This window comes from Triturus cristatus, chromosome 12 (genome assembly GCF_964204655.1).
Source record: "Triturus cristatus chromosome 12, aTriCri1.1, whole genome shotgun sequence".
Taxonomy (NCBI): Eukaryota; Metazoa; Chordata; class Amphibia; order Caudata; family Salamandridae; genus Triturus; species Triturus cristatus.
The window spans coordinates 45272626-45287707 of record NC_140595.1 but is presented as its reverse complement, the minus strand read 5'-3'; the positions used below and the strand labels follow the sequence as shown (position 1 = coordinate 45287707).

The 15082-nt window shown below is 44.3% G+C and overlaps 1 protein-coding gene across 2 annotated transcripts in view; it reads left to right on the top strand.

The window, feature by feature from the left end:
• The window catches only part of KDM4B (lysine demethylase 4B), a 350269-nt gene that overhangs the window by 268636 nt on the left and 66551 nt on the right, over nt 1–15082 (top strand). For both annotated transcript variants that reach the window (XM_085637671.1, XM_085637670.1), the window contains exons 12-14: nt 10216–10436; nt 10538–10732; nt 12076–12190. In XM_085637671.1, coding sequence (XP_085493797.1) covers nt 10216–10436; nt 10538–10732; nt 12076–12190 — 531 coding nt within the window. The remainder of the gene's footprint in view (nt 1–10215; nt 10437–10537; nt 10733–12075; nt 12191–15082) is intronic.

The following is a 15082-nucleotide window of genomic DNA, read 5'->3' as shown; positions in this document are numbered from 1 at the left end:
AAAGATGTCAGTGACGTAAGATCCGGTATGTACGACGCACCAATGGACCAAGACACTGCAAATGTATGCTTTGATGTTTATACCATCAATTGTCCGTAATGTTGTACTGTATACTGCAAACGATGCATGTTTAATAAAAAGATTTGTTTACAAAAAAAAGACTACACATGAGACCCATACAAGAGTGCTTAGCATCACAATGGTCTCAAGCAGGGGGTAACACGGAGTATATAGTGTTGGTTTCACCCAAGGTCTACCAGGCACTTCAGTGGTGGAACACACAAAACACACAGAAAGGAAGAGACTTTAAAGACCTAATCCGGCAGGTGGCGATCACAACAGATGCATTACTCATGGGTTGGGGTGCTCCATGCAGGACATTACAGTCCAGGGTCACTGGTCTGCAGGGACAACATACTTTTCATATCAATGTGCTGGAACTAATAGCCATAAATTAGTCCTCAAAGCATTCTACCCAACATAACAGGAAAGAATGTTGTTCTATGCACAGACAATATGACTGCAATGTACTACATCCAAAAGCAAGGGGGGACACGTTCAATACAGCTATCTGAACTAGCACAAATCATATGGAAATGGGCAATCGAACACAAAATCCACATCCTGGCACAGTAAATATCGGGGTGGACAACCTCCTAGCAGACCTACTAAGCAGGAAGTAATCACAAGTCCACACTTAAGTCCTACAAACATACTTCCAATGGTGGAGGACTCAAACAATAGATCTCTTTGCCACTGTGGAAAAAAGAAAAAAAGCCAACACTTTGTATCAAGACATCCACACCCACAATCCAAGGGCAATGCACTATGGAGGAAACTCAGACAGACTTCACTAACTATGATACTCGTAGCCCCAACATGCGCACGTCAACCATGGTACACAATCCGGATGGAACTCTCCCTCTTACATCACAAGAAGTTTCCCAACATTCCAAGTATTCTAACTCAGAGTGGGGGCAGAGTCAGGCACCCCAATGTAGCACAACTTGCAGTCTGGCTCATCAAGGCCTTAGAATTCAGGTACCTACAATTAATTCCAGACTTTATGGACATTCTAAGGGAAGCCAGTAGACCAACAACAAGGGCTTGTTATGCAGCAAAATTGAAATGTTTTTTCATTACTGAGCAGCAAACAACATAAACCTTTCTTCACCATCTGAACAGCAACTAGTATGTTACTTGTTACATCTTCAAAAAGCATATTTGGCATTCATATCTTTGAGACTGCATTTAGCTGTAATTGTTGCATACCTACAAAACAGGAAACATCACTCTTTTTCATCAACCTGTCATAAAAGCATTAATGGAGAGACTTGAAAGAGTCAGTTCGAGGCATGTGAGCTGTAGATCACATGCTGTGCATAGCCTGCCATCTAGTGTTGGGTCCGGATGTTGGCAGAAGTCTTTTCCAGTCACGAGGTAGGTGACTCCTCCTTTTGGTGATAGTGCACATGGGCATCAACTCCATTGTTAGATTGTTTTTTTCCGCCATCAGGTTCGGATGTGAATTGCTGCGCTCCGGTTCAGCACCGTTTCTCGGGTTCCCTTCGACGTGCAATCCACCACCCTCTACAGTATTGTTTCTTGATCGTGTTTCCTATTCTCCGTGTATCGTTTCGAACCAAAAAATCTTCGATCGGAAAACTTGTGAAAGGCCATAGGGCCTACCCGAGCCAGGCTCGCTAGCAGTCGATGGAACGGACTCCATTCAAGCACTGTCCCGGGGGTCGCGCAAAGTTTCCACGCACCGACCAGCACGAATTGTGCAATCTTTGTCCCCGGAACACAACGAGAAAGACTGTGAAGCGTGCTGATCGTTTCGATCGAAGAAGATGCTCCATGACCACCGGGCTTGACGTCACGAAATGCAACAACAAAGCGGCTCCGTACCGGACATCTTCGGAGACGACTCCGACCAAGAACACGCTCAAGGAGCCAAGGAAGAAGAACATGTCTCCGTGTCCGAAGCCGACTCCGACATGGAAGAAGAGGAACAACTTACACTGGGTCAACGTACCGTGAGTACAGAACCCCCCTTGCCCCAACAACCAAAACCTAAAAAGTCTCTTGTCCTTCCTCTGCCTACGGGTCAAGTTTAGCACCGAGAAAAAGTTTCTAGCACCCCGCCCTCGTGCCCGGTGCCGAAACACAAAGAAAAGCCTTTCGGCTCGGGATCGAGTCAGCCCCCTAGCGGCACTGAACAGAAATCCTCGGCGCCGAAACCCAAGCAGGTCCATCCTTCATCTTTGTCCAAGCCTAAATCTTCGGTACCGAAGAGTTCGGAGCCGAAACTTTCGACGCCAAAAACCACAACTAAAGAGAAAAACACTAACAAAAAACTTCGGTCCGATGTTCCAACTACAGATCCGAAACAAAAAGAGCTGGTTATCAACCCAGATACTAGACATATTCATGCCAAATTACCTGTAAAAAAAAGGAAATTGGCACATCAGGATGAGCATCATATACCTCTAAAGAAAAGGAATATGGGTACAAACCCATCACCACCTTATATTCCACCTCCTTCACCTACTAATCCTCACCTACTTATTACCCCCACTAATTCACCACCACCACTATCACCTGGCCCTCAGGATTAGGGGGATGGGGATGACAACAGACCACAAGATGTTGATCCATGGGAGGATTATAATGCTGATCCTGAGTTGTATCCATCTAGGCCATCACCTCCTGATGACAATATAGGTTATATCGAGCTTCTTAATAGGGCTGCTAACTATCATGGGGTGGAATTACATTAAAAAACTTTAGAAGAGAACTTCCCATTCAAGACATTAAGCTCCACTCAAAAAACAACACACACTTTACCAATGCTTAAGGGGATGCTTAAGCATGCAGATGCGGTTTTCAAGGTCCCTGTCAGGGCAAGAATAATCACCTCCAGGGTTGAGAAAAAATATAAACCAGCGCCTACTGACCCTGCTTACATCAAGGGTCAACTGCCCTTAGCCTCTTTGGTGGTCTCTAATGCTCGTAAAAGAGCAATTTTACAAACAACAGGTGAGGCCCCTCCTCCTGATAAAAAGTCCAAGTTAACTGATGCCTATGGTTAAAGGGTAGCTTCTCAGGCAGCTAATCTGGCGCATTGCCAATGCTCAGGTTTTGCTAGCTTGATATGATAGAGCTCATTACGATGAGTTGGAAAAACGTATCCAATATCTGCCTGATGAGCATAAAGCTAAGGCAAATGATCTCATACAAGAAGGAAAACTCATTACCAATACTTCCATCAAATGTGCATTAGATGCAGCAGACACGCATGGTTAAGAATATCGGGTTTCAAATCTGAGGTATAGGCCTCCATTCCTAATCAACCTTTTGACAAGGAACACCTATTTGGTCCAGCATTTGACACCTCGATGGAGAAAATGAAAAAGGACACCAAGGTCGCAAAGTCCATGGGGGCTTTACAATTACCTGCTAGTAGAGGTTCCTTTCACCGCTCCTTTTACAGGGTGGTTCCAAAACTGTTACCACAAACAGTCCCTCCTCCTCTTACAAGGGCAACAATAAATCGCCCTCCTCAGAGGATATTTTAGAGGAAACAATGGTAAGGGAAGAGGCAGAGGCAACTCTACAAGCACTTCCCTCGCTAATAACAAACAGTGACTTGCTTCCACTACCCTCGGATCATTCCACTACTGTCGGGGGACGTCTCTCCCAATTTCTCCCTGTCTGGAACACCATCACCTCAGATAAATGGGTTCTACAAATTATCCAATATGGTTACTGCCTGGAACTTACAGACATTCCCCCAAGCATTCTTCCAAAATCACATGCAATGTCACAGGAACATCCAACCCTTCTAAAAAAAAGAGGTTCAATCTCTGTTAGAAAAAGGAGCAATAGAGCCAGTCCCATTAAAACATCAAGGGACCAAAGTACATTCCCTATACTTCTTAGTTCCCAAGAAGGACAGATCTCTCAGGGCTATACTGGACCTCAGAGAACTAAACCAATACGTTTAGTCAGACCACTTTTACATGGTCACTCTACAACAAGCACTTTCGCTCCTTCAACAAGGCGACTTCCTGTCCACTCGTGACTTAAAGGACGCCTATTTCCATATCCCAATACATCCTGCTCATCGCAGATTTCATAGTAGCAGGACAGCGTTATCAGTTCAAAGTGCTCCCATTTGGAGTAACAACCGCACACAGAATTTTCACCAAGTGCTTAGTAGTAGTCGCAGCTCACCTTCGAAGACAACACATTCACATCTTCCCATATCTGGACGACTGGTTCATAAAAGCCAGCTCACAAAAAAGCTGTCTCTGTCACACTCACAAAACAGTGCAGTTGCTCTACGATCTTGGATTCACAGTAAACCTGTCCAAGTCTCATCTACAGCCATCCAACACACAAGCGTATCTAGGAGCCACAATAGATACACAAAAGGCTTTGGCCTACCCCAATCCGGCCAGAATCCGCAACATGCAGACTCTGCTCTGCCAGTTTCAGCCTCATCACCAGCTCGACTGTTCATGCAGTTACTAGGGATGATGGCGTCTTGCATACCAAGGGTCCCTTACGCAAGACTTCACATGCGTTCCCTTCAGGAGTGCTTAGGAAGTCAGTGGAACCAGGCTCAGGGTCTGTTATCAGATCTAGTGTTGGTGGGCGCCGCACCCATTCCTCTCGGCTCTGGTTGAATACACAAAACCTTTCAAAAGGGCATCCCTTCATCGTCCCGGTTCCACAGATAGTGCTAACAGCAGACTCACTGGTTGGGGAGCTCATCTCCAAACACATATAATTCAGGGCATGTGGAGCCTGCAGCAAAAGCCGCTCCAAATAAACCATCTAGGGCTGCTAGCAATTTTTCTAGTGCTTAAAGCGTTTCAAGTTCATCTAGTAGGCAAAGCTGTCCTGATCAGGGGGACACACTCTGTCCAGCTGTCACAACTAGCACAGACCATCTGGACATGGGCCATAGATCACAGAATGTTTCTCCTTGCTGAACACCTTCCAGGAGTAAACAATCAGATTGCAGATCTGCTCAGTCATTCAAGACAACAAATCCACGAATGGGAACTCCACCCTCAAGTGCTCCTCCCATTCTTTCAAATGTTGGGCTTTCCAGACATAGATCTGTTCACCACAAACCTAAAAGCAAAATTCCCAAACTTCGCATCTAGACATCCACACCCATTGTCCAAGGGCAATGCACTATGGATGGATTAGTCAGTGATTAATCTTCCACCAGACTGTGTAAATATTATCAAAGAGGCTAGACGGCCTACCACAAGAGCATGCTATGCAGCAAAGTGGAAGTGATTTGTGATATACTGCAATAACAATCAAATAGATCCACTAGACGCTTCAGTTCAAAACATAATTTGCTATTTACTACACCTGCAGCGTTCCGATTTAGCGTACTCTTCCATACGCTTACATCTTGCTGCAATAGCTGCATACCAACAGAACAGACATCTGTCTCTTTTTGGAGTGCTTGTCATCAAAGCATCTATGGAGGGACTTAAAAGAATCATTCCTCCAAGACTTCCACTTGCTCCAATGTAGAATCTCAACATTGTCCTCACCAGGCTAATGGGTCCACCCTTTGACCCACCATTGCATTAATGTGAAACACAATTTCTTACTTGGAAGGTAGCTTTCCTCATAGCTATCACATCTCTGAGGAGAGTGGGTGAACTTCGGGCACTAACCATCCAAGAACCATTCTTACAAATACATCATAACAAAGTAGTTCTGCGGACCAACCCTAAATTTCTACCAAAAGTAATTTCTGCCTTTCATATCAACCAATATGTTGAGTTGCCGGTGTTCTTCCCTCAACCAGATTCTGTGGCAGAATGTGCTTTACACACTTTAGATGTGAAAAGAGCTATTCTTTACTATATAGAAAGGACGAAACCTTTCCGCAAAACAAAACAATTATTTGTCGCTTTTCCTCCACCACAAACACAATCCAATATCAAAGTCTGGCATTGCAAGGTAGATAGTCAAATGCATTCAGATATGCAGTGGTCTGAAATAGTGTACGTAAAACTGCTGTGGCATTTCTAGGAAACATACCCATACATGATATCCGCAAAGCTGCAACATGGTCTACATCTCACACATTCACCAAACACTATTATGTAGATGTGTTAGCAAGACAGCAAGCTAGTGTGGGCCAAGCAGTTTTACATACACCATTTCAGACCACTGCAGCAGCTACAGGTTAGCCACCGCTTTGGGAGACAACTGCTTTTTAGTCTATGCACAGCATGTGGTCCACAGCTCACATGCCTCAAACAGAAAATGCTACTTACCCAGTATGCATCTGTTCTTGGCATGTAGAGCTGTAGAGTCACATGCGCCCGCCCACCTCCCCGGGTACCTATATCTGTTGCAGATACATCTTACTTGGATACATACATACATGGACATCTCTTACCACTCCTACTAACTCCATTATCACCCTCTGTGACAAACCATCTAACAATGGGGTAAATGCCCATGCGCACTATCACCGAAAGGAGGAGTCACCTACCTCGTGACTGGAAAAGACTTCTTCGAATAAAAACAAACTGCAAACATCCGGACCCAACACTAGATACCAGTCTGTGCACAGCATGTGACTCGACAGCTCTACATACCAAAAACAGATGCATACTGGGTAAGTTCTTCCACCACGTGTACACCACCTGTACCAGCATGGAACCTTAATAATGTATTAACACGGTTGATGTCCCCACCATCTGAACCAATGCGTAAATGTTAAATACCGTTTCTAACGTAGAAAGTCGCATTCCTTGTTGTAGGAAGCTGGCTCTGTATATACTATACCAAAGTAAGGTATAATGTGCACCGAGTCCAGTGGATCCCGAAAGGTAGGCAGAGGTAAAAGTCGATAATTTCTTACTCTATTTGTGGTAGTGTGGGCGAGCAGTAAGGCTTTATTAGAGGGTAGTGTTAAGCATTTATTGTACACCCTCAAGCAATCAATGATTTCACACACTCAAAGACTGAACTCTGACCAATTTGTTTTGTGTAAAAATATTATTTAGTTGTATTTTATTTTTAGAACCAAGCAAGGCCTGGCACAGGTAAGTGTAATAGTACTTTTCCAGAATGATGTAGTTGAATACAGTTGAATGCAATTGGTTTGGTTACAGGTTAGTCAAATGTTCATAAACAGTGAATTTACTGTGCAAATATTTTGTAATTACTTTTTAGATCCCCCCAGGGTCAATGGTGCACTCAAAAGAACACCCTCAGCAGCACTAGGGTGGCCGGGTGCAGAGTGCTGAAGCCCAATGGGGCATAGGGGGCCTCCGGTTGGTGGCTGCTCAGGGACATGCCACTTGGATGTTGGAGCAAAGCTCCTAGGGTTTAGCTCAGAGCGAAGGAGGAGCCGAGTCAGCATACAAGGTGCACCTACAAGGACAGCCAGGTGCAGAGTGCTGATTTGGCGTCGGGTGCCCTGTTGGTTTCAATGGAGGTTGACGGTTTTGGATTTTGGCTGCAGGCTCGGTCCAGGAAGTCTTCCAGGAGGAACCAATAGCTGGGCAGATAAGTTGGAGGGCTCGGAACGTAGGTGCACATCGGGTTCTCTTCTCCAGAGCGCAGGGTGGCAGGATCCAGGGGTGCCTTATGAGGTCGGATTTCACCTTACCGGGCCACTCGCGGTTGAGTGGGGTGTTTGTGCAGAGGCTGCAGGCGACGTCGTGGAGTCCTGGAGGGGTCAACCGCTGGGGGTCCACGCTGAGACCGTGGGCCACTTGGGCCCTGGGTGACAGGTGCAGTGGTGGTCCCAGGCGCCATGTTTCTCTGTCTTCAGCAGGCTCGGAGTCTTGCTTTGGAGATTCTTCTGAACAGAGATGCTGTTTACAGGAGAGCTGGTCTTCATTGAAGGCAGTCAGTCCTCCCAGGGGTTCTGGAGGTCGCTGACTGCAGGACAAGCTGACTTTTGGCGCAGGATCTCTGGTAACTGCAGATGGGCCAGTAGGGCTGGGGCCAAGTCAGTTCTTCTCTGCAGTCTCCTCTGCTGTGAGTCTTCTTTTGTCCTTCTTCGTAGGTTGCGGAAATCTGCCTTCTGGGTTCAGGGCTGCCCCCTAGATACTGTATTGAAGGGATCTCGAGGTCAGTAGCCAATGGGCTACTGACCTTAGGGTGACTACACCCTTGGTGTGCTCACCCCACGTGGGGGAGTGGGCATAATCCCTAACACTGATTAGAGAGTGCCTGCCATCTGCAAGATGGCGGGCACTGAAGAGTGAGCTTCACCTCGCCTCCCCCACCGAGGAGTAGGGTTGGGCAGAGGTGGGCACACCTTTTGGGCTGTTCAAATTTGTCCCGCCTGTCCTCCCGCCGAAAAAGGGGTGAGACAGGAAGAGCACGTGTTCCTGATAGCAGGAGAGGCTAGGGTTCGCTTAACAAAGGCGGCAAGGCCTTTGAAGCTCCCCGGCCACAGATGGCTCTTCCTGACCTAGGGGAGGTGTGACCATCTTCGTCCAGGAAAGGCTTTGTTTCTGAACCCAGGGAGCGAAGGCTCCCGCCCCAGGGTCCAGAAACATGTCTTGTGGTAGCAGACTGGTGTTTACCAGTCAGGGAACCCACCAAAGGCTGGTCGTTTTTCAGAGGGCATCTCTAAGATGCCCTCTGAGTGCATTGTATAATAAATCCCACCCTGGCATTAGTGTGGGTTTATTATACTGAGAAGTTTGCTACCAAACTTCCCAGAATTAGGTAAAGCCATTATGGTGCTGTGGAGTTCATAATGACAAACTCCCAGACCATATACTCTTTATGGCTTTACTACCCTTACAATGTCTAAGAATGGACTTAGACACTGTAGGGGTACAGTGCTCATGCAACTGTACCCTCACCAGTGGTATAGTGCACCCAGCTAGAAGGGTGTCTTACCTATACCATAGGCAGTGGGTTGCAGGCATGGCACACAGGGATGTGTGCCATGTAGACTCTTCACTTTTCTCTGCACCAAAACGCACAGCCTGCAATGGCAGTGTGTTTTTGTGTGAAGGTACAGGACCTCTAAGAGTGGCACGATTTGTGCTGCAGCCCTTAGAGGCCTTCCCTGGTCACAGTGCCCTTAGTACCCAGGGTACCTTTTACAAGGGACTTACATGTAGCCGGAGAGGTGCCAATTGGGGGTACAAATGTACAGTTTTGGGAAAGAACACAGGCCCTGGGAACCTGATCGGCAGGGACCCAGGGCTCATCAAGTCAAAGTGCATCAGAAATCTGGCAAAAGGTGTGTGGGGGGAGGGGTTACTGCAACAGAAACCCACTTTCCTACACTTGTTGCTACTGCATCACTCAGAAGAGTCAGCGAAATACATGAACTCGCAATTAAGGAAACGTATTTTGAAGTATTCCACGACAAAATCAAACTAAGCACACACCCTAAGTTTCTGCCAAAAGTTTTATACTGTTTCCATTTAAATCAAACATTAGACTTACTAGTCTTCTTTCCCAAACCATGGCAGAAGTGTTTAGAGCGTGTGGATCTGCAGCACTACATGCTACGCATAGATGCTCACAGGGTGGGTAAAAACGTAGCAGAAACTTTGGATCTTATAGACAGCTAGCACACAGTGCCAGCCAAAGGATGTCTCTCCTAGAAACCCAGAAGTGGCCAGCCTTCCCCCTACATGAAATACAGGGTAAGTTTTTTTTTTTTTACGGAACTATGTAGAAGGATCAGGGTCCTCCACCAAGCCATTTCAACTCTATTTTTGAAACCTCAGGAATGGAAGCAGAGATGTTAAGGTGCTGTTGCTATGCTCCATGTCAGTAAGAGCAGCCTTAAAGTGACAGTGTAGCTTTTTCACAGTTGTTCGTCCCTTAGAGACCATTCTTTCTGTTTTCTATTTTACAATGGGTTAAATGAATAAGGTTATGGTAGCAATGCTGCAAGGTGTTGATATCCGATTATTAAAATCCCAACATGATTTTTTTAAATGTCTTTAATACATTTGTTGTTGCTTTTAAATCTGAAAGATACTGCTCATCATTGGCATTGCTCTTGCTTATATGGAGTTTATTCTCTCATGTACAGTCCTGCAATACAGCAGGCTACAACCATAGTTCTTTAACATGTGTATTTGCTCATCGCAGTACCTTCATTCAAGAACACAACTCTAGAGGTTAAAGGAAGAAGACAGAGTTACTACGGAGAGTAACTTTCCTTTTATATTTCAGGGGCAATACACTCCAGTCAGATGCCCAAGTTGAAAGCACAAAATCATCCATTGAAAACCATAAGTCAAAAGGGTATAAAAAAGGAGCTGCCGCAGAAGAGGCTGTGTCAGAACCAGCGCCTCAAACAACAGCTTCCGAAGAGTGGGGCACTGAAGGCGTCCACCAGCCCAACAACAGACCCAACAACCGACCTACAAATGCCAGCTTCACCTACGGCAGAGGTAATTACACCAATACCTGCAAATTAGTGGGCAATAATATTCCAATGTTGTATCCTCTGAATTTGCCGACAATCTCTTTCAAACTTGTTTATTTCTCGCAGCCATGTGCTGTCCCACAGGCTAAGAAGGTGGCATTTGAAAAGGAACAGTTATCCTGCCAGGAGGCTTTTGAGCGGTTTGCCACACAGAAGAGAGAGCCGTGCACAGAGGACGAACTTACAGAAAACCTTAGCATCAACGATGAGGTGGGAGATGCCGAAAACTCGGACGGAGCCAGTGAGATTAGTGACCTCAAGGTACAAGACATTTTCTAGCCTGGGAAATAGCGCGGAGGTTGGTTTTCTTATTGCTTACTGCACCTAAAGAGAAAGGCCGCCTCATACATTCAGATGTACCACCCCACAAGGTAATGGATTTAATGAATAACTACCATGGCATTCTAAACTCCTGCTTCACTTGCAAAAAGTAGCAGCTCAAGAAATGTAGGTTTAGTCTATTTGTAAGTATGACTACTTGTCGTAAAATTATTCCTGCAAAGCTTATTCCTCCTTGCGTACCATCTAAAACGTACCCTCCAATGCACTCCATACAATGACGATCATCTGGAATGTCTAGCCCAGGAGCCTCAAACCTTTTCTGTAATGAGAGCCTCTAATGGCTGTGAATATTGGTAGCACTGCGGTAGTTTCCTCATCAGACAATATACATTAGTACCCACCATATGCAGGGTTACTACCAGCAAAAACCTCAGTGCATCAGGAATGGTTGCCAGCAGTAATGTAATTCAAAAAGGCTTTGTCAATATGAAATGCCTCTACATGGGTAATACACAACAGCCATAACTGCAATGCCTCTTTTACCAAGGTAATAACATTTGTAAAACGTCTCCTCAATGCCACATGATTTATCACTCAACTATCAGCTTTAAATATATTTTGGAAATTCAGCCATTTTCCTTAAAATATAAGCTTGTGAGTTCAGAAAATAAACATTTTCACGTCGAATACTGAACTCAGTTTTGGTATACATAAATTATTTCAGCCATGCAAAAGCTTCTAATTTAGTAAGATTGGCAGAACACCGGAGAGCTACTTGCAGGTAGCTGGAGAGCAACCAATAGTTCACAAGCTACTCATCGGAGAAGCCTGGTTTAGCCTATTGTGCATCAGTGCATGCAACATAAAACTTCCCATGGAATGCCTATCCTCCTAGTATAAATGCATTTGGTTCTGGCATTTCTACTCTTAAAGTCTCACTACATGCAATAAAGAAAGCTCTCAGGCACTTTTTCCTTTCTGCCTCTATTAAAGCTCGCATGAAACACTTAAGTATTTCATTCCAATAACTCAGTTTATTATTCTAATCTTAGACCATTTCAAGGAGTAGTTCTGTCTCAAAACACGTGCTATGACAGAGCTTTCTTGGTCATTTTCAGCCACACTAGGACTTATGTGAATTTATCAACTTCTACAGAAGAAAAACAAGCCTGTATGCCTGCCACCTCCTGGTTACCTATTGCACTTCACAATACGAAGACACAATTAACACATTGTTTTTTGCATAACTTTGAGTGTTTTGATGATCCTGTCCATAAATTTCTGATAAGCATAACATACCACTGTTAAATATTTTTTTTAAGGTACCCAGCACATTTGCAAAGTTTGAGATTACAAAGAGCCGACGTCATCCACTGGGAAAACCTCCAACTCGTTCCCCAAACTCTGTTCTCAAACAGGAAACTTCAAGTGATGAAGGTGATGTTCCTGGAAGTGGTGGGAATAAGTGCAGATAGGTGGGCTGTGGTGATTGGTTGACAGCATTGTTGATGTAGAGTTTGATGGCCCTCACTGAACAGGATTCTAATGAAGGGCAGTATGCATGGTGTGGAAATAGAGGCATTATGACCAGCATGCTCTGTTTTTCATCCTTCAGTACAGAAACAATGCAAACAATTCATAAAAAGATGTCATCACTTCAGACTTTTAGAAGGGGTTCTACTTAAGCAGTTGATGTATTTCAGTAGCCGTTCTATCAGAAATGCTTTTTGTTGGTTCAAGTTGTGACAGCAACATAGAGCATTCTTGTTTGTAAAAGTGCATTATGTCCAAGGTCTTAACTTTGGCTAGTGAGACAATAACTGGATGTACAAAGATATTACAGACATACACACTGACAGCCTTTGTGCAAAATGATTATATGCAGGAGAATGGAAAAACTGTCCTTATGACATTCTAGCCAGTTAAAGAGCTATTTCAGTGTATTAAGTGCTAGTACTGGCGATGGAATAGTGTGAATGAAGGAGTCTGAGCAGGCTCTAAAATTAAAATATATACTAAGCATGGGGTGATGCAGAGGTAGCCAGGCTATCAGATCTCAGCCTGCAAGTGGGAGCATTTCAGGCCAGAGTGTGAGATAATTCAGGAGATGCAGTGCTATGGATGACTTCAGAGCCTAAAATGAGTGCCCTGTAGAGGTCCCAGTGCTTCTTGGCAAACCAACCAGCTTAGATCTAAGCGGTGAGCAAGAGACTAGGGAGATTAAATAAGCTGTGTGTAGGGCAGTTTGTAACTTTACCTAAGATGGGTGACAGTGTGTTGCAATAGAACCAATAATAGACTGTAACAGTGCTCTGCTGGTGTGGAAAACATCGTCAGATTTGACCAATATTTGGATTTGCTTTGTGGTAGATATGAATGAATTCAGCTTCATGTTGGAGTTAACAAGATAGGAGGGCAAAAAAGAAGGGAGAGATTAGAATGTCATTTACATATATATGGTGAGAAAAGTCAAGAGGATGAGTTGTATTCAAAGACATGGCGTGAAGAAACAAAATGAGCCGTCAGGTCGACCTAAGGCCACCCACAGGTTCTGAAGAACAAGGAAAGACAGGAGATGGAGAAAGTACAACCAGAGAGGTAAGGAGAGGAACTCTGAGCCGGTACTAGTGATACCGCAAAAGTAGTGAGTTTAAACAAGGGAAGGGTGATGAACTATGTTGAATTATTCCAGTAAGTAGAGGGGAAACAAGACCGGTGTTTATGACGCTTTTGCAGATTTCAATGAAACTGAGAGATCGGAAACAGGAACTCAGTGGATTATAGCACCTTTTTTGAGAGGGTAAGACAGTATACTAGGCTCTTAAGCATTTTAGAGTAGTAATGCAGAAGGGTAACAAAGTAATAATTTGACGGGGAGATTCCAGCCATTGTTTTTTTTTGTTAACAATATTGATACATTTCTAACTTGCGGCATTGAGAATAGTATCCAGACCGGAAGGCGTGAACCAGTACAGGTGAAGATGGTAAGTACTCAAGAGCTCAATGGAAGTGGAGCTGAATGGATGAAACTTAGCACATAAAGAAGCAACAATGTAAAGAACTGCTATTTGCTTCATAGGAGAAGTGACGAATGTCAACAGAGCAATAGGTAGGAGAGAGATAATAGGTGTGAAGGAGGCAAGGGAATTATCTGCCAAGAGGGTACCAAATACGGATCAGATAGTGGAAGTTTTTATAGATTAACTACTTGACAAATCCACAGGTATATATGCCTGCTAGGGAGAATAGATATGTAGTAGTGCTGATAGGTCTCTTAGGACGGAGTCACAGAAGTAACGAGGTCATGGAAGTAGTTGGCACAAATTTCACTAGGTGTGATTGTCATGAGAATCAATTCTAGTCTGTTTGATTTCCTCTCACAATTTCTCTTTCACAGCTCCAAAGCGCTTAGTTATGAAGCTAGTAATTTATAGACAGACTTATGGGTGAGGGGTATAACAAAACTAGTTACTTACCTGTAACTGCAGTTCTTGAATATTGTATCTTTCATAGATGCACATGCACAAATCATTCTCAGTCATTAAGGTGGGAGTAGCACATTTACCTTACAATAGTAGTATTAGAGTACACCCTGCCTAGAAGCCAGTAACAAAGAAAATTTAGAAGCACTATCACTTCACTGGAAAAGTACTAAATTCCAACTACAGACTACATACTGCATATTTGGACATAAGATCAGAGAGCCTCTGTCTGGGAAGGGACGCGTGTGAATGCTGGATAACTGCATTTACAGGCAAGTAATGTGATTCCTGTAGAGTGTTGGACCTTTTACATAGTCACATGCTTGCATCAAAACAGCAAGCAGTGTTGAACACAATCATGAATATTTAAGATGCATGAAGGTGGGGAAACAGAAGAGGCTTACCTAATTGGAATAGATATAACAAGACAGCTGGTTTCACTGCAAAGCCTGCCGTTGCATACAATAAGAGTTATCTGCATACTGGCGTCAAAGAAAATTTTCAGAGGCCAGTTGTCTACTTAGGGGATGATGCAAATGCTCTGTCATGAAAAAGTTACTCATCTGTAATTATAATTCTCCAGTGTTGGCAACTTCTGTAGATTCAAAAGCTTGAATCATCCTGCCTTCAAGGTGGAGTTCTATGGCAATTTTAAAATAGCTGCATAAGGCACTGCCTGTCTGAAAGGCCTTAGATCAGTGGCAATTTGGTTGCACATGCAGCTCGCAAGAAAAGTCCGAAACTTCAGCCAATGAGAGTAGTACCCCTAGCCTCAACCTTCCCAGCGGTAACCGCTTCTCAGATTTCTAGCACAAGTGTGGAAAGTATTACAACAGTAAAAGAACAT